This window comes from Macrobrachium rosenbergii, chromosome 4, assembly GCF_040412425.1.
Source record: "Macrobrachium rosenbergii isolate ZJJX-2024 chromosome 4, ASM4041242v1, whole genome shotgun sequence".
Lineage (NCBI taxonomy): Eukaryota > Metazoa > Arthropoda > Malacostraca > Decapoda > Palaemonidae > Macrobrachium > Macrobrachium rosenbergii.
The window spans coordinates 64,168,740-64,195,081 of record NC_089744.1 but is presented as its reverse complement, the minus strand read 5'-3'; the positions used below and the strand labels follow the sequence as shown (position 1 = coordinate 64,195,081).

General features: G+C 35.9%; 2 protein-coding genes across 4 annotated transcripts in view; one reads left to right on the top strand and one right to left on the bottom strand.

Annotated features, from left to right (window-relative positions):
- LOC136835184 (uncharacterized) overlaps positions 1–26,342 on the top strand; it is a 185,970-nt gene that overhangs the window by 18,899 nt on the left and 140,729 nt on the right. For all 3 annotated transcript variants that reach the window (XM_067098420.1, XM_067098424.1, XM_067098412.1), the window contains exons 5-7: positions 1–4,780; positions 5,328–5,507; positions 7,823–7,954. The exon at positions 1–4,780 is cut by the window's left edge and continues 975 nt beyond it. In XM_067098420.1, coding sequence (XP_066954521.1) covers positions 1–4,780; positions 5,328–5,507; positions 7,823–7,954 — 5,092 coding nt within the window. The remainder of the gene's footprint in view (positions 4,781–5,327; positions 5,508–7,822; positions 7,955–26,342) is intronic.
- On the bottom strand, positions 9,884–24,916 carry LOC136835175 (ileal sodium/bile acid cotransporter-like). Its single transcript, XM_067098398.1, has 9 exons — positions 24,343–24,916; positions 17,132–17,283; positions 15,559–15,764; positions 14,002–14,206; positions 12,628–12,795; positions 12,277–12,372; positions 11,557–11,748; positions 11,005–11,126; positions 9,884–10,712 (listed from the first exon to the last, which is right to left on the bottom strand). The coding sequence occupies exons 1-9, from the start codon at positions 24,383–24,385 to the stop codon at positions 10,109–10,111; spliced, it is 1,788 nt and encodes a 595-aa protein (XP_066954499.1). The 5' UTR covers positions 24,386–24,916; the 3' UTR covers positions 9,884–10,108.

Sequence of the window (26,342 nt, the reverse complement as noted above, 5' to 3'; positions counted from 1 at the left end):
GATGATATTCAAGCAACTGCAGAGAAAAACAAGCTTGACAGAAAAAGCTTGGGTGAAATTTCGCAAAGCTGTGACACTAAGAGTCTGAAGGATGACACCAGCAGTCAAGTTACTTTTCACTTGCTAAGTATATCATCAGATGAGCAGAATAACAACACATCGGATAATGACTCACAAGAGACTGAGCTTATCAGAATATCAAACATGTGCCCTTTGTCTAATGAGTTAGTGAGGAATGGTAAGAGACGGATAAATTTTGTGAAAGAAAATAATATAAATGTGCACTCTATCCATAATAGGCATCATTCTAATCCTGTAGATAAATGTAAACGTGTTCAGTCTGAATTGATTAACATTTACCCTGCTCTAGATCCTGTTGATAAACATAGGCTTCATTGTTCAGAATTGATTGATCTGTTTCCTGTTCCAGATATGGAACAAAGCATTGCCATCAAGAGTACCGTGATGAATGGTAGTGTCAAACATTCAGAAGCAAGTAATTGTCTGGAAGCTTATTCTGCATCTTTCAAGAAGAGTGGTAAAAGTGAGTGTGTTTCTATTGATGTGAGTAACACAAACCTTCTTGGAAGAGGAACAGACACTATAACCCAGGATTCACTTCATATCATTGATAAACGCCTTAAATTTTCAGTGGAAGACGAAGACAAAGATTATTGTGAATTTATTAATCTATCTTCGTTGATTTTTGTGAGCGATGGAAAAACAGTGTTTCGTTTCCAGAAAAAAGTTGTGAAAGCAGAAGAGTTTGAATGTGATCCCTCAAAGAGATTGCCGTCTCAGAATTTGAGTGCAGTTGTGGATAAAATAAATAGTTATGAATCTTTAGTGTCAGCAAATAATGGTGTATTAGATTCATATGTAAATGAGGCTTCAAATATATTTTTATACAATGATTTAAGGTGTAATGATGATAGTGAATATAGAGAAAACAAAGATGAAACTTACCTGAATAAATCCACAGAAGCTACATTGGAAGGCTCTGCAATCGGTGTAGAGGAGTGGTCTGAAGAGATTTTAAATAAGAGTTCTCATGATCAACAATGGGGACGTGAAGAAAATAGACTCCATCCAGTGGACAAGGAAATCAAGGGGAAGGCTATACATAACCTGGATGTTGGACAAATATGCTCATCTGATAATGTGATAGTAGATATTGCAATTCTTAATAGAAAATCTCCAAACATGGTTGATCCAGAAATGGAGGAAAGTCTGGAAGAAATGTTGGCAAGAGAAAGGCAGTCGTTTGTTATTAGTGAGCTTGTGAAGGAATATATTTTAATGGGAGAAAGAGGAAAAAAAATACAGTGTATGCAGAAGTATGTGGGAGAAACAAGAACTTGTCATAGTAAGAGAGTTGAGGCACAGACTGATATTTCTGCCCATGACGCACAGAAGCATAAAACCAGTATGTTACTAGAAAACAAAGAGTTATCTCTTCCAAATGTGTTTAAACAAACCAGCCAGTATACCTGTTCAGGAAGAAATTGTTCCTGCTGTAATGGAGTATCAGAGAAGTCAATCAATAAAGGTGTAGCAGAAGAAAGTTGTGATCCTAACACAGATATCAGAGCAGTCTTTAAAGTGTCAGAGAAAGATCCTAGTTTCAGTGAAGTGACAAGGTCAGCATTTGACCCAAATAAAGTGATAGGATCACAGCCTGAGACCTGTGAAATGGCATTGGTACCTTCTGAGCAAAATGAAGTGAACACATCATCTTCTAACCAGAATAAATCAGGGTCAGGTATAGAGCCTAATGAAGTGGTAGGGTCAAATTCCAGATTTGAAGAGGTAAATTATTGTGAGCTAAAAGACATGGATGAAACAGATAAAAATTGTGAAGCTAATGACACATATTCTAAAGTAAATGGAGTTGCCAAACTAGAATCTGAGACCAGTGAAATGACAATAGCAGCTTCTAAACAAAGTAAAGTGAGGACAGCAGATTCTGACCAAAATGAAGTGAATACCCCAGCTTTTGACCAAAACAAATCGGAAGGTTCAGACTTTGATCATAATGAAATGACAGGGTCAGTTTCAGTGCCTGATGAAGTGGTAGGGATAAACTCCGACCTTAAAGAGGTGATAAGAAACCAATCTGAACTAAAAGATATTGTTAAAGCAGATGAATCTAGTGAAGGCACTGACATAAATTCTAGAATAAATGATGTTACCAAACTAGAATGTAAGCCCGCTGATATAGTAAAAGCAGGTTCTGACCAAAATGATGTGAATATAGCAGGTTTTAACCGAAATAAATCAACAGGTTCAGGTTTTGATCTTTATGAAATGACAGGGTCAAGTTCAATGCCTAATGAAGCTGCAAGGATAAATTCCAGACTCAGCGAGGTGAGTAGAAACCATTCTGAACTTGATGACTTGATGAAAACAGATAAATCTAGTGTTGTTACTGACACAGGTCTTAGAATAAATATAGTTAGCAAACTAGGATGTGAGCTAAATGAAGTGACAAAATTAGACTCCAAATTAGTAACTATGACTGAAACAAGGTCTGAGCTAAATGAGATGTTAGAATCAGACTCGGAATATAAACGAGAAGACTCCAAACTCACTAAGGAGATAAGTACTTTTTCTGTTCCTGATAGCAAACATCAGATGGAAGAGTATTCAACCACAGATACTTTTGCAAAACCTGTCTGCTACTCCAGATTGGTGAATGTAATGGAAAAATCTCAAATTGTTGGGGTACTTGAGATTCATAACCTGGAGTGTACTTCAGAAAGTGGTTTTAATCATGAGGTCTCAGGTATAATAGAGAAAAAAAGTATGGATGACCTGCAAAAGGGCTTGAGAACAACAAATCATGATGTCGATCATGATGTTCCTTTGCAGGTAAGAAAAGAAGTTGAAAATAATGATAGAGAGGAGAGAGTGGAAGATGATAGTAAAGGAAATAAAACAGAGGACAGCGGAGATTTACCAACAAATAAGGAAACAGAAATAATTGAACAAGACTCAAGGAACTTAAAGATAATGACAAATTTTCAAAGAAAGTCTGGAACAACCCCACCTATGACCATGCCGAGTTTGTCATTGGGAGAACTTATGCATAGAATTTCAGAAAAGATTCAACAGTTAAAAAGAAGGGAGTCATTATTTTACCCCAAGGAAGAGCACTTTGAAGAAAGGAAAAAACGTATGAGAGAGTTTGAATCTACACTGAGACAGTTTACGGAAAAGAGCAAGAAAGTGAAAAGTTCAGGTGTGCCAGAAAAAGTGGTAGAAATTCCTTCTAAGAATGAAGCCCCAGAACCATTGAATTTTACTCTGACGCATACAGTAAGCCAACAGCCATCAGATGTCTGCTCACAGCTTCCCAAGCTTCAGAATGAGCATTCTACATATCATGGGTGTGTGGACGAAAATAAAAATGAAAATGAAAACTCTTCTCTGTGCACTTGGGTATTGACAGAAAAGCAGCTTGAACGATCAACTAGTGAAATTTTGTTGGTAGATAATAAGCAACCCGGCGGTGGTATTCAAGCTGCTTCACCATCTCATGAATGTGCAGATGAGATTAAGCAGGAAAGCAAAAATACTTGTGAGTACACTCAGGCATTTAAAGTAGAGCATGTGGGGCAGTCAAATACTGAAGTGTCACCAATACATGGTATGCACCCCTGTGACAACATTGAAGTTTTAACACCATTTCCAAATACTTTACCTTTCACAGTTAATGCAAAGAGTTTGCTTTGTGACATTCCACTGACTAATGATTCCCAGCACGATTGCTCTGATTATGTGTGTAAAACTGATGAACCTGTAGTTAATGCATCTCTCCTCCAAATAACAGATAATCAAGACAAGAGATTTTTCTCACCACTACATGGTTCACAGGATATTTATTCAAATGAACAGTCTCCAACTTTGGCTGCTCAGCAGTTACCAGATGTATTAGAAGACACGTGTGCGTCTCAAAAATTGGCTAAAGATGGAACACAGATCCCTTGCATTGAAATTCCTTGTGGTGCTGAACTGGAAACTAGAAATACTTTATGCCAGCCAACAAGTAGAGAAGAAATAACAGGTGATATCGCTCACACTGGTCTCAATACAATAGGCGCCTCAAGTTCTCCAGTTCTTAGTATGGATGAGAAACATGTACCCGACTATTGTCATAGTGCTCTGTCAGATGAAAACAAATTTCAAGGCATACAAGAAGATAACCAAATAAGTGAGTTACAGTCGCTTAGAAATCTTGCAAAGCTTTATAATGATTCTGTTCAGCCTCTGGAGGGTGGTCAAATAGCATCTTTACATGAGAACGACAAGTTTCCTCAAGCGATAGATGAAATGACTAGGGTTGATTGTGTTAATTCAGATATTCTCGAACAAATACCGTCAGAACATCAGTTTCCTACGAAAGTGACCTGCCCAGCTGTCAGTTTACCACAGTCCCAAATGTGCCCGTGCAAAGGTGGTTCTCAGCAGAGTACATGTAAACTGGAACCTGATGACCATCAACTCGCCAGTGAAACTGTTCAGTCATCAGCTAATAACAGTTGCTCCATTGATGGTGAAGTGCGTGGTCAAGAACCGATCACACTGATTCACAATAACAGCAGAGAGGGGCCTTATAAACGAAAACGTAGTGCAGAAGAAACTGATATCGAAAGTAGTAAGGAAGAGCACCTGCCAGATTATGATGATGATGATGATGATGCTGCGTCACATCCCACTTCCCAGAGAAGCAGAAAGAAGCAGAAAATACTCATGCAACGGATTGCAGTTCCCCTGAACGGTAAATTTTGCTTGATTAAAATACTGTTATGTCCTGTGTTAATGGCATGGTAGTAAAAATTTTCATCAAATGGATTTCATCAGCTGAGTGTTCCAAGATGTTTTGTCATTGCAGTTGCATGGTCTTGGATGATTCCGTTTTTTGTACACTAGAATTATTTTACCATTACATGTTGTTTTGTTAAAAACTTTGTTTGTATTGTCGAATAAATCTTTCAGGAACATGTTAAAGAAATTTAAGGTAAGAAATATTAAAAAAATCAGATATTGTATGCAGAGTTCTCATCTATATGATTCTATTTTCGTCATTCCGCTAGTTAGTTTGTTTTGTAACAATTAATGGGATCACTTCATTAAGCTTTTTTAATGGGATTTTCCAGTGCCATTGTGAGTATATCATCGCAGCATTAAGGCTCAGCGTGTATGAAATGGAAGTAAAATATTTTAAGAATCTCCAAATTATGTTAAACTGTTCATTACCAAATTAACGAAGATTTAAGGTTTGTAAAAAATTGTGATCTTACCCCTTAGGTATTTTTCTTTTGCAGAGGTTCACCAGCAGTGTTTAAAGAAACTTGAAGATGCTGGGGAAACCTTGCTTGCGCTCCTTAAAAACGAGTCTGTAAGCCTTCCAAAGTTTGACCGTGGGTTCCTCAACATCAGAGCTGGAATTACACGTTTTTTGCTCAACCAGCTAGTACGCACAAGAAATGTGTCTGCAGACCATAGTAAGTTGTGTTATTGATTTCTTACTAAGCTGAAATGGTGAGGCGCTGTTCATCCGTTACCCAGTCTGGCATATGGTGGGAGTGTTTGACATACTTGGCTTGCTGTTTAGATGTTTGTCGTCAGGTAAAATAGTTTTTTTTTTTGGCAAAGTGTCGGATATACATTTTAATCACTGACTTCTTGTTTCAGTTAAGTTTCAAGTCTGCCTCCTCTTACCGTTCAGATTTTTTTTAAAGCATATTCGACACTTTGCTAAAAAAGGGACGAAATGATGGATAACACTCTTACGCTGCAGGGTCTCCCAAAAATATGTCCATTCATTGAATAGGATAGCTAATGTTGCCGTTTGTATTGAATGAGACTGGCTTCCGTTTTGTTAGAAAAATCGGTTATTATTTGCACTTTTTAGTGACGTTTTTCCTTTTGTGCCAAGATATGGATTCTCTTATTTATTCTGACATGGCTGTTTCAACTTTTAAAGAGACTAACCTATAGCTTCCTTTGTAGTCTAAGAAACCCATCCATCTACTGTCTTCCCTTTAAATTACCACCTTTTACTTTTCTTCGGACTTGAGCTAGAGAGGGCCATTTGACTGCCTGCCCCATTGTCCGTTGCATTAGAAAAAATAATAAATGCTGTATTTTTGGGGTTAAGATATATTCCTATGCGTAGTCCCCTCATACCAGATATTCAAACTTATGCTAACTTTCCATGTCGACATTTAAAATATCACTTGCATATAACATTGCACCATCTTCCATGTTTTCCTGCAGATGGGACGATGTGAAAGCCAGTTCACTGCTACCACAAATCCCCTTCTATGTTTGTTCGTTGATATTCCTCTTTTTATTTTCAAAAAGTTTAATTTCTCTTGCACAGGGCTTTCCCAGATGGGATAATTTCCAAAGAGTTGGGAATGTTGCTTCATGTGCGTGAGAGCCCCTTTGGTCGTCCTTCCCCAAGTCTTCACTCAGTTTGGTCAAGTCTGTTCTGTATCAAAAAAAAAAAATGAAGTGTCCTTCCTTTTGTTATGATGCGTAGCCGCACGGGAAGAACTTGGGAATGCCTTGTGATAAATTATTTCTTAGTGCTGCAGGTTGAAATAAACGTTCACTTTAAATAATTGATATCAGTACCGGAATAATGCATGGTGTGGTTTCCAAAAAATTTATTATCATTAAAATAATCAGCAAGAAAATGTCTGTTTCTTGTATGTGACTGTCATAATTAGACAAGTTTCATGTGCGAGTTACTATGCATACAACTTCCCGTAGGGGGTTAGTGCCTTCAGTGCACCTCATGCATTGCACTGTAGGCCTTATATAAGGTTCTTTGCAGCTTCCCTGTGGCCTCGAGCTGCAACCCCTTTCTTTCGTTCACAGTCTCCTTCCATCTTTCAAACCTCCCTCTGCTAACAATTGTTTCATAGTGCAACTGCGAGTTTTCATCTTGTTACACCTTTCAAGTCATATTTACTGTCAATTTCCGTTTCAGCGCTAAATGACCTCATAGGTCCCAGTGCTTGGCTTTTGGCCTAAATTCTATATTCTGTTCTATGCATACAACTGACATGAAAGTCACAGATATCAGCTAAAACCTCGTAAATCTTTCAAAAGTGAAAGTCTTCAAGTACCAAAATACTTTTTTTATGTTTATGCTGGTTATTTCTCTAGCATCTTTCTGTTCGGTTTTAGTGCAAAAGGAATTGCGTCGGTAGCCCTTTGGGGAGTCTATCAGAATTCTATCAGAATACCTGCTTTTATTGCCCTTTGTACACTCAGTAACTGGATGCCTGTATACCTTTAAGGCAAGAAGTTGTTTCTATCACTGTATATATTAATAAGCCTATTCGATGATTATTAGAGTGTTATTAAATACTTATTTCAGACGATTAATTTACAGACATACGCACTAGAGCTATGAATATTATATGTATGTTTGATGAGCTAGTTAACACGTAATGATCATGTTTATTAGATGTCCACTGCTGTTAAAAAAAGGTCAAAATGACTGATATGGCTTTCAGATTATTTGTTCGAAATATTCTAATTTTTCAGACATGGTCTTTTAAATTTTCAAAAAGTTGAGTTGACTTTAAACTACTTTGCAGAATATGTTCAAAATTACTTTCCTTTAACAGTTAGACTATGCTATGATCTTTTATTAGAAAATTTTCCAGAATGCACAGTTATATTAACCTGGTACTTAACTTCTGTTTCAAATTATATTCATCATCTTTCCTTCTTTCCCTCAGCTTGGTTTTCTAAATATTTTTTTCTGCCCCTTAAAATTTCAAACTAATTCCACCCTCAGAGAGTGCCTACCAAACTTTGCTGATGGTGCATGGTTTGGTGAAAGCTGCTGACCTCCTAATGCACTACGGCGTCGAATCCGCAAAGCAGTGCTTGCAAGAGTTTAGTTCAGCTCACCATATCCTCATTCCAAGTATGTGGTTCATGTTCTTGTGAATATTCGATGTTATTTTTCTGTTATTGCAAAGAAGATTGAAGGTAAGCACTTTTTCACTATTAATTTATGGTTTGATTTTGAAATTGGGATTCTCTTTTTTTTTCGAATTAAGGTAAGTAGCCTTTGTTTGCTTTAATAGTTGTATTCTCAGTTACTCAGATGATCTCTTATGAAATTCGGTGACAATTTTGGGTTGTTTGTAGTTTAGGTAGAGGTCCAAATCACGCAAAGTTTCGCCCCTCCTCGGAAAGACATTTGCTGTAATATTACATAACTCGAATAACTTTTAACTTCTGGAATTCTTTACTTCAACTTTTTTTTAGTGCTAAATAAAGTAGCTTCACTTAACACGTGTATTCACATTCATATGCAGTTATCATTTATGTACGGTGAAATATTTTAGTTGGAAAATTTTACTATGCGCTGCGGAAATTCTAATTTATAGGGACGGTCAACTTCTGACACAAACTGGCAAGCTTCAGACTCATAACTTCAGTTTTATCTCTCTTCTAGGTAAAAACTCAAATAGCTTTTGGCAACAGGATCATAAAAAACTTTTCGGACAATTTTATTCCCTTGAATTCGTGGCTTATATGAAAAGTAAATCAAAATATTAAAGAACTTGTTGTAGGAAATGATGAGTATAGTAACTGAAGATTCTGTCTAGGAGCGGAAAACTTACGAGGTTTCTTACCAGCGAAACTGTTAGAATTCATCGTTCGAATTAGTGTTCATTTTTCCTCTCAAAATGGTAAATTTTAGCAGAATTCGTCAGGAACTTACTTCAGATTCTAGATGAATAACAGTTGATGGAAGGTGGGGTAGAAGATATAAGGTATATGGTGTTGAATGCCAGGCAAAAGTTTGTAGGGGGAAAGGTAGGCGGAAGGTGACGAAAAATAGAGTAGGTGAGAAAATGGAACTCAGTGGACACAAACAAGGAGCTGTTGTAAGGTGTTTGGTTAAATGGCAACATGAAATACATAGTAAGTAACTCTATAGGGGGGTTAATGCCGTCAGTGCACCTCATGCGGCGCACTTCAGGCATTACAGGTACTTAAGTTCCTTGCAGCGTCCCTTCTGCCCCTAGCTGCAACCCCTTTCATTCTTTTTACTGTGCCTTCGTTCCTATTCTCTTTTTTTCTGTCTTATGCTCCATCCTCTCTTAACAATTGATTCATAGTGCAACTGCGAGATTTCCCTGCTGTTACACCTTTCAAACCTTTCTACTCACAATTTTCCTTTCAGCGCTGAATGACCTTATAGGCGCCAGCGCTTGGCCTTTGGCCAAAATTCTGTATTCCATTCCGAAGTAAATGAGGCTGATAGCAGAAGGTTTGACCATCAGTAGCTTTGTGCCAAACAGTTAGGTGCTCACAAAATTCCCTGAGATCAACAGAAAGGATGATCAAATGCCAATAACCTGGAAAAAAATGTTCCCAGATTTTGCCTTTCTTGTGTTACGAAACACTTAGGTTTCAAGGTGTTTAAGAAAGTCAGCGTTGCAAATCCTTACTGATCATAACTAATGTGTGTATGTGTATATATATATATATATATATATATATATATATATATATATATATATATATATATATATATATATATATATATATATATATATATATATATATATATATATATATATATATATATATATATATATATATAGAGAGAGAGAGAGAGAGAGAGAGAGACAGAGACAGAGACAGAGAGACAGAGTCTGCAGATGTATGCTTACCACTATACATTTGTGAATACGATACACTGTAAGCTTTGAATTAGAAGTAGAAGTAAATACGTCTTTCCCCACCGCGTTGGGATTTGAACCCACTCAAATTTAGGGGATAAGGTTACTGTACTTGAAATCCACCAAAAAGCGAAGAAGGCCACTGAAAGCACATGTTTCAGGTGATCGTAATTATATTCATAATTTACAAAATAGAGAAAGTTATGAATCAAGATTCATGTCAAGTGTCTTATAAATGTAATATTACTACAGTACAGTGCAGTACTTACGATATAGAAAGAAGTGCTTATAACCATTTAAAGCGTATTATATAACAAGCATGACTTATGTACATTAGACTTATAATCTTATTATTATAAGTAAAAGTGAAATGTCCAACCTTAGCACGTGTCTGTCTTTCGTTTACTTCCAAATGTTCTGAAATGATCAGCTTGTCCTATGCGGACGTCATTATGATAAAAAGCAAAAGTTCGTGATGGAGTTTCAGGGGAGGTCAGGGAAGGTGCAGTATGAACCAGTGTGCTTGGAACAGAAGAGCTGTGCCACTGGAAATCTCGATTCTTGTTTTTTTTTACTGGATTTGGGGTGCCGTAAGGCACGGGAGATGGTTCTCTTGATGATTGGAAGTCGTCCTCAGTGACTGGAAACATATATGGCACGCCCTTGTTGCTTAAAGTTGGACTTTTCTGAGATTCGATGTCACAGTCATCATCCAGAAAGTTGAGGCTCTCATTAGCAATGTCTGGCGATCTAGGCGAGTCGAAGTAAGGGTTGTCCGGGAAGTCGAAAAATGTAGGGCTTTTGGGTCTTCCATAGAACGGGAATGGGGAGTTGTGTTCTTCGGTCTGTGCTGCTCGTACTTCCGGGAGCATAGTTTTAGATCGTTTCCATGTATTGGGATCATCGACTTCGTCTACTCGAAGTGTTGTCAGCTCAGTCGGGAATGCGTCTCCAGCTTCATCTTTCGCTCCGTCCTCGTGCAGCCTTGAGGAAATCATTTGATTATTTTTTAGTAAAAGATAGTTTTGTTCTGAGATGCTATCAAACAGAGTAACATATGGACTCCATCTTATTATTATATAAGTAGACTTTACAAGCAATTTTTAGCTGAATATAGCATAAGTATATATGTACATTTTTTATATTTTTAGAAATTTTGTTATGGTAAAATATTTTCGGTGAATATTTAGCAGAAGAAAACTCTAGAGGAACAGATGATTCATGTTTTAAATTAGTAAATAGTTACATGGTTTATAAAGAGATTCTCTTGAGCTACCTCGAAGTGTCAATGTATCTGTAGTATGTGGTTAGTTCTGCCTCGCGCTGTTGGTGTCTTTCTCTCTGCATGCGACATATGTCAGGGGTTCCAAGGAATCCAGTCATACTTTGGATCTTTGCCTGAGAGGGAACTTCATGCGTTCAGTTTTTTTCTCTCTGCTCTGCACCAATGCTTACATTTCTACAACATCGCATTCGTTTTGAGGTGATACAGTGTGGAAATATAGATAAAAACGCAACTTACTCTAGTTGTGTTGTTTAACTGAATATATTCCTAAAATCTGCCGGTCCATAGACAAAAACCCTTGTATCTGTTTTTTAGAAGCAAAATTATATATTTTGATAATTATTTTATCACTTTTTAAGGTAGTTATATTATGATAGATTTTAAGGCTATAACTCTAGACGTGAATTAACGACTAATGATATTGATAGTGACGATAGTTTGTCAATTTCCATCAATTCAGATAAAAAAAGATAGGAAAGAGACCTGTGGGAAGCCTGTTTAGAACTGATACGTGCGAAAATAGTTGCGATAGTAAAACCTTACCTCAGATAGTCTGTGAGCAGGCACAGGCACACTTGTGAGGATGGAGTTGTCAATCACAGATTTGACCTCCTCTTCGACAACATTGTTTCGATGGAAATAGAACCATAGCTGGAACACTCCTACTGTTATGAGTACTTCTGCAAGCTGACAGATTCCATATAATACAGGAAAGATCACCAGTTGTCCACGGATCTTAAGAGGCATGTGCAGAAGGGATAAGCAGATGATTAAAGGGAAAATTTTCAAGCTTATCGGTTTCCGTTAATTTTCCATGGTGCACAAGAACTGTTTGTAATATAACATGAGTAGAATATTTTCGTGTGAATTATAAATATTTTTCAGTATGTGAAATATTCATTATTTAATTTAGTTTCAACAAGTTATCAAAGTAATCAAATCTGTTATTGTCTGCTTAAGTTAATAAAAAAGTAAATGTTCACTTCTGACTCTTTTGCAACTAGTATAAACAAGTACAGTACCTAGACAAAGGAAAACTGGATGCAGTATTAGCATTTGATTATCCTTCATTACATAGTTTTACAAAAAATAAATTTTATCGTTTATTCTGGTCCTTCTGAGAGCCTTGTCCTCTGGAAGTTTTCCTGGAAACGCACTGACTACAGTTACACGCATTACTTTGTTAAGCGAAAATCAAACGTCCCACGTCAGAGTTCTTTAGCTAAAAAGTAGAATTCAGAATGAAATTCAGAACTGAATTACCTCAGGTTCAGCGAATGACAGCAGCATGACGTTTGTTGCTACCACTATATTCTGGCAACCTGTCTCAACAGCAATTGTCCGGCAGAATGTGTGGTTCTGAAAAGAAGTAGGAATAAGATATCAATACTTTCTTGAATTGAGTACATCTCACGTACTATGAGATGCAAGGAATTTCAAGATACCAGCTCTTGTGAATATGATCATGCTTATTTTAAGTAATGTGCAAGTTTTTTTGGGGGGGAAACTTTTTTCTTTTGTGGAGGGAAATCTTGCAATATTTTATACTAGAATGTTAAGTATATATTCTTTATAATATACCCATGAAGCTGTATAACCTTACAGGTTACTTACAAAACAAACTATCTTGGAGATAGTGTAGGCTACAATGACGCTTGCGATTGGTATAAGGGCAGCTGTAATCACAAGATTTATTGACGTTTCGATGATGACATCCCAGTACATGAGAATGAGCATTACGCCGCAGGTCAAAGCTCCTATCCATCCCAGAAGGCCACAGACCTGTTGGGAATTGCGATGAATTAGAATTAGGTGTAACAGACATCAGTTTCGATTCACGCAGGTATTAGTTTAAGCATAACATATAAGTGTTAGTTTCAGCGTTTATTTGTAACCGGCTTGAATGAAATCATCATGTGAAAATATATTCCATACGACTTTGATCTTTGCTTACAGAGAAAGGACATTGACGCGGCTTTTATCAGTGATACAGGGAACCTTAGTGAAGGATTATGTAAATAGCCCCCATGTTTAAGTTGCGGTCAGTATAATAGTTCAGATCTAGCAGTTTACGGTATTAATTGTTAGAAACCGAAGTTTAACATGACAGCATTCTTGACCAGAGTCATCAAGATTATTTCAGGAAGTAGTAACCGTGAAAATGACAAAGAGGAAAGACCCTTGCGTTTAGCAGCAGCCGTTCATGCTTGAAGTCAATGTTGCTTTAACAATAGCAAAAACAACCCTGAAAAACGCACTACTACAAAGACTGTTCAAGAGATAAATAACGGGGCCTTATAAGGAGCGTATGTGAAAAGTAAATATATTTTGCTTTTATCTAAAGTGAGAATCAATTTTGGGTATCTCGGCTGAACCTGTTACGCATTAACGTCTGTATATTGTATATAAGAGTATGGACAGTACAGTAATCAGTAAAGATAAACGTAACACTGGGCGATGCTGGTATATCTGTTAACCACATATCAAGTAAAAGGAAGTTTACGAGAGAAACTACGATTAAAAACACCAAAAATTTAGAAATGGCGTTACATATAGTTTCAACAACCATGGGATGATAATAGTTTAACATTATGTGTCACGATCAGTCCTAGTTATTACATTGGATGGTTAAAGTTGCAACACTCATGAAGCTTCAGAAACTTCAAACCAGCTGAACTACTCTAAAGTTCATTTACTTTTGTCATGTGTTGAAAAGCTTGTAGATTAACTTTCTTGATAATTCCAAAGGCTATGTTAATCATACTATACCAAGTCAGTACAGAAGCATTATCCTTTTTACAAAAAAACAAAACATACCACAGTAGTTTTACTTTGTGCTAAAGTCTTTAAAACGAGTAAACAAGCTTAAATTTCTGTGAGTTTTCAGATGACCAGTAAACGTTCAGTGCAATAATATGCCACACGGAGTACCTAGTCAGTCGGATCTTTTGGGTAACTCGGAGCATAGTATCAACAACGTAGACTAACCTTAGAGATATAACTTGCGCATTTTCTGTTGAAATGTCGGATGATCATACCGATGATGACGGGGACGGTGACAAATGCTAAGCTGATGAAGATGTTGACGTAGGGGACCTTCAGTTCTTGGTTGGTCCACGGTCGCGAGTACGCCCATAAGTTCAGGGGCATCATGCCGAATGCCAGGAGGGATGACACTGCTGTCATTATAATGCTGGAAGTGAACGAGATGTTGATCATTTTTGTTAAGTCAACAAATACTCATTATTATGAGTACTCCCGTTTATCACTAGGGTTAAATTTAGTATGGAGGCTAAGTTTCATGCATATATATATATATATATATATATATATATATATATATATATATATATATATATATATATATATATATATATATATATATACATATACATATGTGTGTGTATGTATGTATATGTATGTACATATATATATGTATATAGATGTGCACACACTTATGTATAGATATCTTTTTCTTCACTATTAGAGTTGGTGATCAAATAAGGACTTATTCACAAACAACGATGTATTACAGTACTACGATAAGCTGGATCATTTCAGATGTAGTGATGCGAAAGCTTTTCTATAACATTCATAGTCGTTCAGACAGGAACGCCTTAGACGGGACTGTTTTGGTTCAACTTTAAAATCTTTTTTATACTCTCGAATATTGTCATGGCAAAATTTGTTGTGAGATCAGTCATAAAGAATACGTGAGGATTATAAACTTCTATTTGCCGCTTTGCGAGTTATATTAGCTCAAAGAAACTTTATTATTCATATAGTGGCATAATTTTCAAATAACCACTTTAAATCCATTGGTAGATGGCATCCTGAATAGTTACTATTATTATTATTATTGAGAGAGACCATATCCGCCTTAAGGCCTCGGTTCCAAATGTGGAGCGTGAATAATTCATCTCTCCAGTGGAACATTCAGTGATTCTCATGAAGCCTTCATGCTTTAAGCAAACTCTGCTCGTGACAAAACCAATTTTAGATAACTTAAAGTTGCTGAAGGTTACCGTAAATAGCGCTTCGAGGAGGGTTGGAATCCTTTGGTTCGTTTTACATTATTTCAGTGTCTGAAGGGGTTATTGTTTCTTCTCAGCTCTGTACGAAATTGATGCATTTATTACGAGCGATGTCAATGCTTCCCTGCTGATAAGAAAAGTTATATTTTCCGTAACTGAAATAGGATCGTCCTGAAGGAAATGTAACTTCTTTACATACTTGAGTCATCATATTTTCAAGAATGGATGATGAGTAATAAACGGAATGATGTATTGTTGTTCTAATGATCATAATGTAATAGCGAACAGTACTGTCTATTACAAGCAATACATCTATTACGTTTTTTGCAAAATGTCTACTTTGAGATTTTTTTAAATGATCGTGTTTTTTTTTTTTTTTTTTTTTTTATTGAATCATATGAATTCGCCATTAAGACAGAAAAAAATTAAGCAGTAAATTTACACATTTTCCAAGAGATCTTACAAGGCTACTCCTATAGTAAAAACCACTATAACTAACCACCCCTCTCACCTTAGAGCAAGGTCTCCATCGACCCAGTAAGTGAAGAAAGTAGAAAAGGCTCCTCCTGGACTGCAAGCCAAAATAAGAACTCCCAGGGCCTGATACGGCGGCAGTTGAAAGGCCACACACAGTCCAAACCCAAGGGCTGGCAGGAAGAAAAACTGGCAAACCATTCCCACCAGTGTGCCCCACGGGCGTTTCACATGATGCCACACCTGCAAAACGGTTCCTTTAGAAACCTATTACTGGAAAAACAATAGTCTCAAGCAAGATGGTCTACTCAGAATGGTGAGATCCAAGAGCTCATATTTAATGCTGAGTTTTTATGCATGAGATCTTATTAAATTTCTAGAATAATGTATTTAGATAAATGTATCTGGTTTATTTTTATTACAGAATGCTTAAGTTAGGGTAAGATACTTTTTACAAATTAAAAGGCTTAAGCTGGGTAAGATACTTTTTTAGAAAAAAAAAAAGCTTAAGTCGGGTTAAGATACTCTACAAAATAAACTTTTTCGTTTGGTCAGGTACAAATGATAAGATACTTTCTGCAAAATAAACACTCATGTTATTAGCTACAAAGGGTTAAGATGCTTTCTACAAAATATACACTTTCATGTGATGAAGCAACACTTTGAAATGGAGCGATGAGGATCAAATTTGGGATCTTATAATTTTCTTTAAAGTTAAAGAATTTCAGGTAGGTTCAGTAGCTATCAGTCACAAACAAAATAATTTTGATACTTTTTTAAGTAGTTATATTGAAAGTGAAAGCGGCGAGTAACTGCTTGTTGAGGTTCGGGACACTAAATCTCAGGAAAATGTTAAATTTCAAGTTAAGTTGATCAGGTCCACTTTAGGAAATGTTTCGAATCTGAATATTACTGTTACGTATATTTTGTACTAGATGCTGAACAGCCAAATTAGTGCCAGTGGAAAAGGCAGGTACACAAAAACTGGGGATTTTGATTAGCGGCTTTCTGAAAAATCACGTTGCATGGCTAAGATGCTAACTGGAGATTAATATACGTCTGATCCTAACTGAATTACAAAATAGACCTAGTGTGAGGTTCCAGTAGTAAAAACAATAGGGTTTATGTCAGATATTTTCTGCTAGATTAGACAGACTCTAGAGCAGTTGATAGTGGATTCGAGACATTCGTGCTGACGACTGTTCTTAAATGGAGGATAATTAAAAAGGAAGTTCGAAAGTGTATATATGCACGATTTTAACTTCCTAACCTGCAAGTGGAGTTATTTGAATTCCGAAACCTGTCAGGTTTGTTCCATACGAATAGGGTTCATCTTCTGAATAATAATAACAATAATAATAATAATAATAATAATGATAATAATATTGCTGAATGACATTACGTGACATACACTTGAAGAAGCCACACATAATGCCTTTGTTTCCCTTCGCACGTGTTTCTAGAGTACATGTGTGAAGATGCTTTTGCGGCAAAGGGAGCCTCAATCCTTTCACAGTTAGATAAAAAAGCCACTCTTTTATAACACCACAACTGAAATATACTGGTGAGTGACTCACCGATCTCCTTTATCCCAATAAGAATAAACTTACCTCCCTCCAGTACGTAGCAGCACCCATTGCCAGCATGAGGGTAATGGTGTTGCAGGTCATCAGGATGGCTGACGTGTGGTCTAGTATGACTAACCATTCTGCTCTGGGACCAGCAGGCTTTAATGGCGTCGTTTGGTTGAATTCAGTTGATACTGTGAAACGGAATGAAATAGGTTATAATATTTAAGGGGAAGGTATTTCTACACACACACACACACACACACACACACACACACACACACACACACACACACACACACACACACACACACACACACACAGAGGGAGAAGGAATTTGCAATGCGTATCTTCCCATATAGGTTTGCGTCTAATGTGAGCATTTGCGAGAACCGCTAACTTATTACAAATATTCGTATGACATCGATGCACATAGCTACCTGGAAGAGAATATTTGGTGCTATGACAGTGATAGCACAGACATGTATGTAGTATTATTTGTCATGAAGAATTCATGACTGGAGACAGAATTAACCAAAGACCTTTCACGGCTCCTTGATTAAAATAAAAATGTCTTGAAAAATTAGTCTGAGAACCCCGAGTATAAAATTTGTTCACAAGAAATATAGTATGGCTTCATGTCAAGATGTTAAAGAACGCTGAAAGTGGCGAAGTAAAAATGAATAAAAAAAGTCATTAGTGTTTGAATCTCATAGTGGGAATCCTTTCCAAATTTCTTTCCTCTGGAAAAATATATATTATTGTCGCATAAGTATAGGAAGATTTCTTACTGTAGCAAATCTTGTTGAGCTGTTCCTTTTCACTTCTTGGTTAGGTTTGTTTAAAACAACTGGAATACCCTATGTAAAGGTATTACGGTACTGCTTTTTTTTTTAACTTAAAGACTGTAGATGCAATCGTCTTTCTGCATTTATATACACGACACAATATTTTCCATGATATTCCGTGTAACCTAATTGTTCTCAGGGTATTCTGAGTGAAATTGATTTATTCTGACTATTATTAAAAGGAGGAGAAACGTGATTGTATGATAATTTCAAAATATGCAAATGGATTAATCAGGTGAACCATTTTTGTGAATGATACCACGACGTGGCGTCTGAAGCTTCAAGATAAACAGTTAGTTATATGAACAGTGAAAACCGTTGCAGTGTTTTCAGAAGCGAACAATATACATTGGAGGCTAAGGAGATAGGAATGGGGTTCTGTAAAGGCGAAAAGATCTCCGTTGGGACGTTATTAGACAATAGGCAAGAACAAAAAAGTTTTCTCTGGTTGGCTTCAGTGACCGTTGATTTGGCATCGTCGATAGCTCTCAGTCCTGTCGTTCGGTATTCGCAGGACCCACCCGTAGTGGGTCCTGGGTATTAATAGGGTACTCTATTAATCCTGGGGTATACGTATACAGACGGCAGCGTTCATCGCTTTATTATGTCATTAATTTTTAAAAGGTGCTATTTTGTCCAAGGTCCTTGATTTTGGCAGTGCTGCTGCTCAAACTCACCTGAGTCTTTTTTCCCAAACAAATTTCATGTGCGATTGAGAACGTATGTTATGCTACCGTAGCAGCTTTTGCCTTTATATTGACGAAAAATACTTTTGTGGTAATCGAATGTCGGCCTCTTGCAGAGTATAACTTGGAAAAATATATTTCATTTTGGCAGGTCCTTTGAATAGGCTAATCCTAATAGATTATCAGTCAGTATTATATATATATATATATATATATATATATATATATATATATATATATATGTGTGTGTGTGTGTGTGTGTGTGTATATATATATATATATATATATATATATATATATATATATATATATATATATATATATATATATATATATATAAAAGAGAGAGATTAGATTAATTAGAGATCCTTCAGTTTTAAACGAAAGGCATAAATCACCTGTTTACTTTTTTTGCACATTTGTGTGACGTATTCTAAGTCTACCTCGATGTCTAATGTAACTTCTACTGACACTGCCACGGTTTGATATGCAATATTTATAAAAGCTCCTGCATTTCCGTTTGAAACATATTTATACCTTGGTTTCTTATAATATAAAAAAGCAGTAAAATAAATAAGTTTAGTGTAACTCAGGATATGACACTCAGTGTGTCAACCGTTAAGGAAATGCAAAAATATGAAAGAAAACAACAAGGTTATTCTGTTTTTCCCCAAGAGTAAATTACCATTTTTAACTAGATGATTATGATCAGTCTGTTTCACATTTTAATTGCCAGATATTATTCCGCATTTATCATCGGCATGGTCTCGATTTGGAAATTCATGACGAAATTCTAAGTTTGTGGGAAATCGTTGCGATCTTAATTGGGACGGGTGACTTAAAGTTCCTGTGCATGATGAATGATACCTCATGACACCCAGTTATCGAACTGGGGTCTCCTCGCGTCTGAATTCCTTCCCACCTTTGAAATTTAAACTAGCGTGTAGCGGCGCAGAAACCCAAAATGCGCATTTCACAACATTACCGCACATAATGTCCGTCCCCTTGAACTGAATTCGACGCAGATGCTTGGCATTTAGGCAGGTGTTCTCTGTTTTGTAAACAAAGTAAGGCGGCAGTTTTGCGTTTTTCATTTTTCCTTTTGCTTCTCTTGGATGTTATCATCAAATGTATAAAGCCTTTAATGTTGAGGTAATGCGTGCTTCTAATCCGCTGGTATATATGTTTATGCTACATAATACTGCATATATGTAAATATATTTATATGTATGTGTATATACACATACACACACACACACACATATATATATATATATATATATATATATATATATATATATATATATATATATATATATATATATATATATATATATAATGTATGCATGTATGTAGAAATATAAGTATAAATGTTTGTGTGAAAATGTTCTTGTGTCTATACCATAGGCGTTACAAAGGGGGGAGGTTCCGTCCCGGGCAGCACTGTCCTGGGGGCCGGCACTCTGGCGTCGTTTGAGCCAGTTGTGAGAGAAGCTTCTCCAAGTTAAAACTAATCAAAAACTATCTAAGATCAACTATGAGTCAGCTCAGATTGTCAGACCTCGCGGTATTGTCAATAGAGCATGAAATTAAAAATCAGTTGGACTTTGATGTTGTTATTAGCGAATTCGCTTCTAACAAAGCTCGTAGGGTTCCATTGTAAATCTGCTGTGTTGTTTTTGTTTAGCTTTATGAAATAAAATAAATGATTGAGATGTTAAGGCTTAAAATATGCCTTTAATTTTCACCACTTTAGTACCTTTTAGCACGGTAATGGGTGGCACTTTCAGAGTCCGGCCTGGCACCACTAACGCTAGTTATGCCACTGACTCTATACATCAGTCTTTTCCAAACGGACTCACTCAGCCTTAGTTCTCATATGCAATTTTCATGAGGAATTTGGTGTGATGCATGTCAGTGTGCAAAGTTGATAGAGATTTTTGGCTCTTGAACTGTGAGTCCGTGATATATATATATATATATATATATATATATATATATATATATATATATATATATATATATATATATATATATATATATATATATATATATGTATATAAATATTCACGCATATAATCTTTCTTATATACGTAGACATGATGAGATATCCGGCTAAAATTGGGAGATGCCCAATGAGCATTGCCCATGTCAGTGGGAGATACAATTTCATAAATTTATAAAACTTTTTTTCCTTATTATAATGTCATATTAGACATTATAATAAGCTGTGAAGATGAAAGGCTGATGGGTCTGTCTGAGCCAGCGGATGGGTTTGCTTGTCGACCTCTGTTTTTAAAGCATGGCTGTTGTTATGGAAGGATAGTTCTTGTGTGGAACCTTTGTTATGCATGATGTTGTTCAGATCGATAACTTTGAAGTGTACATTATTATTATTAAGATTTTCATTAACCAAGCCTCTGCTTGGAAAAGCAGAATGCTTCATGCCAGGTGCCCTGTTAAGCATAACAGCCAAGTATGGAAGAGACATACGGAAGAACAAAAAAATAAAAAATGATAAAGAATCTCATGAACCTAGTTTAAACTAATTAAGTTCCAACGATTCAATTACATCATTAGGATTATCATTCCATAATTTGGTCACACTTGCAACAAAGCTTTTAGAAACTGGCACTAAACCTTGCAGAAGATAAGACAAGGGTGTTAGCATGAGATACAAATATTAATTGATGGAGGTTATAGTTTGAGAAAATTTGAATGCAAAGGATCATGAGAATTATGAAGATTTCATAAAACATGGACAATGAGCTAACTGATGGATGGTGCCAGAGATTAATACTAGTATCTGGAATAGAGATTTAATATAACACGAGCTGCTGAACACCAAATAAAGAGACAGTGAACAAAACATGGCAGAATAAATGAGTAAAAAGATTTCATCAGAATAGACAGACCCCCAAACATCTTGCAAGACTTTTTAAGGATGCCGATTTTTTTTTGTGCTGTAAAATTAGTTGCAAGTAGATGGAGGAACACTGTCAGCGGAAAGATCTGGCTTGGGTGGGGTTCCAATGTCCTAGACCCACTAACAGTAATACTTTGAGTGTTGTTAGTACATAACTTTATCTGCATAATGCACTACCTTTAGTTCATTTGATTTCTGAGATTTTCTTCTTCTCTTCTCAGTTTTCCCCACGTTGCCAATCAGTGGTTCTTCCATTCAGTGTATTCATTGCTCTGCTGTTAGCATTGAAATCTGTTCCATCACACCTTGACCTTTTTGTCAGTTTCTTTAACCTTTCTTTTTCATTATTTTGGGTAAAAGGGACAACAGCACTTGGTTAAGAAACCTTTAATACCTCAGTTTCCTTATTAGTCGTGTTTGTATTTGCCTTTACTCTATATTTACTATGGTGGCAAACGCACTCATGTTAGTTAAATAGTATGAATAAAATATACTCATAGTAGCATGAGTCTTTAAATGCAGAAATAGATCCGCAGTTGTGTAACTGTACAAATATACTTTAAAATAGAACTCAACAGAGAGCTTTCGAGACTGTATGATTCTCCTTTTCAATGGTAGATTCTCGAAAGCTCTTTCTGTAGTTTTATTTTTAAATACATATATACAACTACATAACTGTGGATTTGTTTCTCCAGTAGCATGAATATCATACATTTCATCAATCAGCTCATTTATACGAGGGTTTTGCAAGTTTAATAAGGAAAGTGCTTTTATGAAAAGCTCCACATTTGGTATTCTTGCACTATAAATGTCGTATATAAAAGTTTTGTTTTACTTTATATATACCTCTATTACTAGGACTTAGTGAATATTCTCTGAGAACTTAGGTCGTTATTATACTGTTTCTGCAAAATAGTTGTTTTTTAATTATTTATTTCTTGATAGTTCAAAACTTACATAGGCTCTTTGGTCTAACTCGCAGCCATTTTCGTTCGGCTTTCAGCATTTGAGTCCTTGCTACCTTTCGTATTGTTTCATGACTTTTCTTTCTGATGAAAGTCTACTCGAATACTCTAAGTGCATATTACTGTCAAAAGTTTGAACGAAGTTACAGGGGCTGAAATGTCTTCAGTCCTTTTTCTTTATTAGGGTCAGTATCTTATACCTGTACCTACTCGGTGATCAAATGGACACATTATTATTTATTAATTTATCTGTTTCTTATAACTGATCTCTTTCTGTATTTCCCATTTTTACCTTCTGTTACTTCTTTCGAATGAACACCATATGAATAAGGTTCATCTTCTGAATAATAATAATAATAATAATAATAATAATAATAATAATAATAATAATAATAATAATAATAATATTGCGTGCATGTAAATACACGTATTATATGTAAGCATGTTTCTGTGTACCGAGCCACGTTTTTTATAATTTATTTATTACAGTATTAGTGTACCAGTACCATCATCAATGACTATAGTATAAGAGATAGTTGAGATGAGAAGTCCCGACCTTAGGTACGTTACCCATTAGAAAATATATATATATATATATATATATATATATATATATATATTATTTATTTATAATTTAATATATATATATATATATATAATTATTTATATATTTATTTATATATATATATATATATATATATATATATATATATATATATATTACACAGATAGATAGATAGGTGGATAGATAGGTAGATAGCATACCTCTCCGAAGTTCCGACCAGAGTGTCTTCATTCTGCAAACTTATCTAGGGGCTAGTCACGAATTATAATGCAGGGCTCATGACCCGTTGACTATCATTGTTGCACATACAAAGAATAGTGTTAATTTTACATTGCAAGATCAGATTTAGGTAAATCGGTAAACAAAATTGTCAACAATAAAGATATATTTATCGCTCTTCGACAAATAGTTTATCGTTGTGTATAATTTCAATGTGGGTACGAGTTTGTTTCTGATTGTGACATTTTTGTCTTACTCGAGCAAAGTTATGAAATTATTTTTGAATTAGAAATAGGATAAGTATGATGAGTGCCAATTATTATCCTATGGTATCTTTACAGTGCCTCTTTTGAAAATAAGGTTCGTAGGAACAATAGTTGCATACCTTTTAATTTTTTCTTATCTCTACGATATCGTTTCTGTAATCGATTTGCTGCGCTATTGACCGATTAGAACTTGGGTGTATGGTTAACTTGTCATATATTTGAATCGCCGCATAGCCTTTTTTTTATTGTTATAAAGGATTTTGATATATTTCAGAAGTATATTCCCTTCGTTGATGAAAAATAATTCCCAAGACAGAATTCGTAAAAATCAACAGGTGTTTTCAGTAGATTTCTCACTGAGTTAATCAATCATTTATAACGTTATTGATATAAATGATTTTGAAACGCTTCCGAGGCATATTCCAATCGCTGATGGAAAATAACTCCTAAGAATCAACAGGTGTTTTCCAGCAGTTTTTATTCACCGAGTTAGTCAACCATACAAAGTGTTAATGGCATTATTCCTAATTCATCGTTACAGCGTTCAGCAAAACTCTCATTAATGCTTGAAAAAAGATTGCAATGATATCAACGATTCTTTAAGCAATAAAAAATTACTTTAAGGGCCCTATTTGGTTAAAAACCCGCATGAGGCGTAATGCGTCGCGTTAGCCGAACGTGCATCAAGACTTTTACGTGGCCTTGTACATTATGCAACCGTTGCCAACTTCATCTTCAACTGTTTACTATTTAATCGTTCAGCCAAGCAAGAGCTTACCTTCGTTCAACGAAAACGTTGCCAAGGACGTTGATGCTTCCATTGATGCTTCTTCGTCCCGATGAATTATTCCTCAAAGCAACAGTTTTTTGTGTGCGGGCACGAAATAAAGGTGCAGCACCTGGCGTTCCCTCCTCCCGCTGGCTCGCTGACTTCGTTTGGCGAAGGGCGTGCTTATTTCTCATCGGAGGAAACTCAGGGAGAAATGCACCTGCACATCGTGACATGGGACGTCTTATTCCATGGCTGGAAAGAGACTGTGTGGTGTGCTTTCTCAGGACCCGACGATTGCGTCAACGAACTCGCAGATATCACCTTTAACGGAGGTGGTCATACGTCCTCTTTTCGTCTGAGCTGAGTTCGCTCTCTCTCTCTTTCTCTCTCTCTCTCTCTGTCTCTCTCTCTCTCTCTCCGCCTCATACAAATGTACCTTATCTCTCGATATCGATAACCCTGATTAGACAAATTAGCTCGCCACTGCCATTTGGCGTATCCAAAGCCCCAGGGAGTGGGTTTCCACAAATGATAAATCTCTGTTCGATGTTTTAATCTCCGTTGCGTCCAAATTACTGGCGTCGCTGTTTACAGCGGAAGAGACATGTGCCCTGTTAAAGCGACTCCCCCAAATAACAGACCAAGAGGCTTTTTGTTTTGTTTCTTGCATTTGCCGCTTTAAAGGGACGGCAACGCTTTGGCATCTCTGCAATTTTCCCGTCTCACGTGGATCCGCTTATCAAAGGGAATGTTCATCAAAGGGGTTTTTTTATTTGCGTTTGCCACCGTGTCAGAAGAATGTCTTTGAAGTACATTTACCGCTTTACACCTTTTTTTCCACTTTCGGTATTGTTACTTGTTTACGTTTTGTGACATGCGTGAGCGCATGCATGCAAACATGACCGTCTATGTATTTGGGCTTGTACACGAATATAAACTATATATATATATATATATATATATATATATATATATATATATATATATATATATATATATATATATATATATATATATATATATATATATATATATATATATATATATATATATATATATATATATATATATATATATATATATATATAAAAATTTCTGACTCACATTGGGGCCAGGCCCGGTCTTTCAAGTGAGAGTCCAGGGCATTAGCAATTCCTCCACAGAGGAGGATGTGTGTGAGTCAGAAATTTATTTCTGTGAATCACGTTTTCACTTGTTCATTTATATATATATATATATATATATATATATATATATATATATATATATATATGTGTGTGTGTGTGTGTGTGTGTGTGTGTGTGTGTATGTATGTATGTATGTATGTATGTATGTATGTGTATATACACAGATGTGGCGATTCCACAGTGCGTCTTTGTAAGCGTTGTCAGTGGAAGTGGACACCAGGGCATTAGCAATTCCTCCACAGAGGAGGATATGTGTGAGTCAGAAATTTATTTCTGTGAAACACGTTTTCATGTGTTCGTTTTCATATATATATATATATATATATATATATATATATATATATATATATATATATATATATATATATATATATATGTGTGTGTGTGTGTGTGTGTGTGTGTGTGTATGTATGTATATACACAGGTGTGGCGATTCCCCAGTGCATCTTTGTAAGCCCTGTCAGTGAAAGTGGACACTGTGGCTGAATGCTACAGTGTGTGGCTTACGTTTGCTATGTCCATACATTGCATTCGGCCTACCTCCCACCAGTTCACCCAGCTGCAAGTGCTTACCATTCTTTACTTGGGTAAATCAGATGTGCATGGGGCTAGCATCTTCATCCCGTGAGAATTACTGAGAAACTGGAATTCTGTACCCGTTTTGACTCTTCTCCCTCCCTCGGTGAAAAGATGAATTTAATTTTACTCATGGATATTATATACTTGCACTTACGTGTTGACATTTACTTACATTTATTGTCTGCTCTGAAGCTTATTATTTTCGTATAATATGCCTAAAAAAAGTTAGTAAAAAGTGAA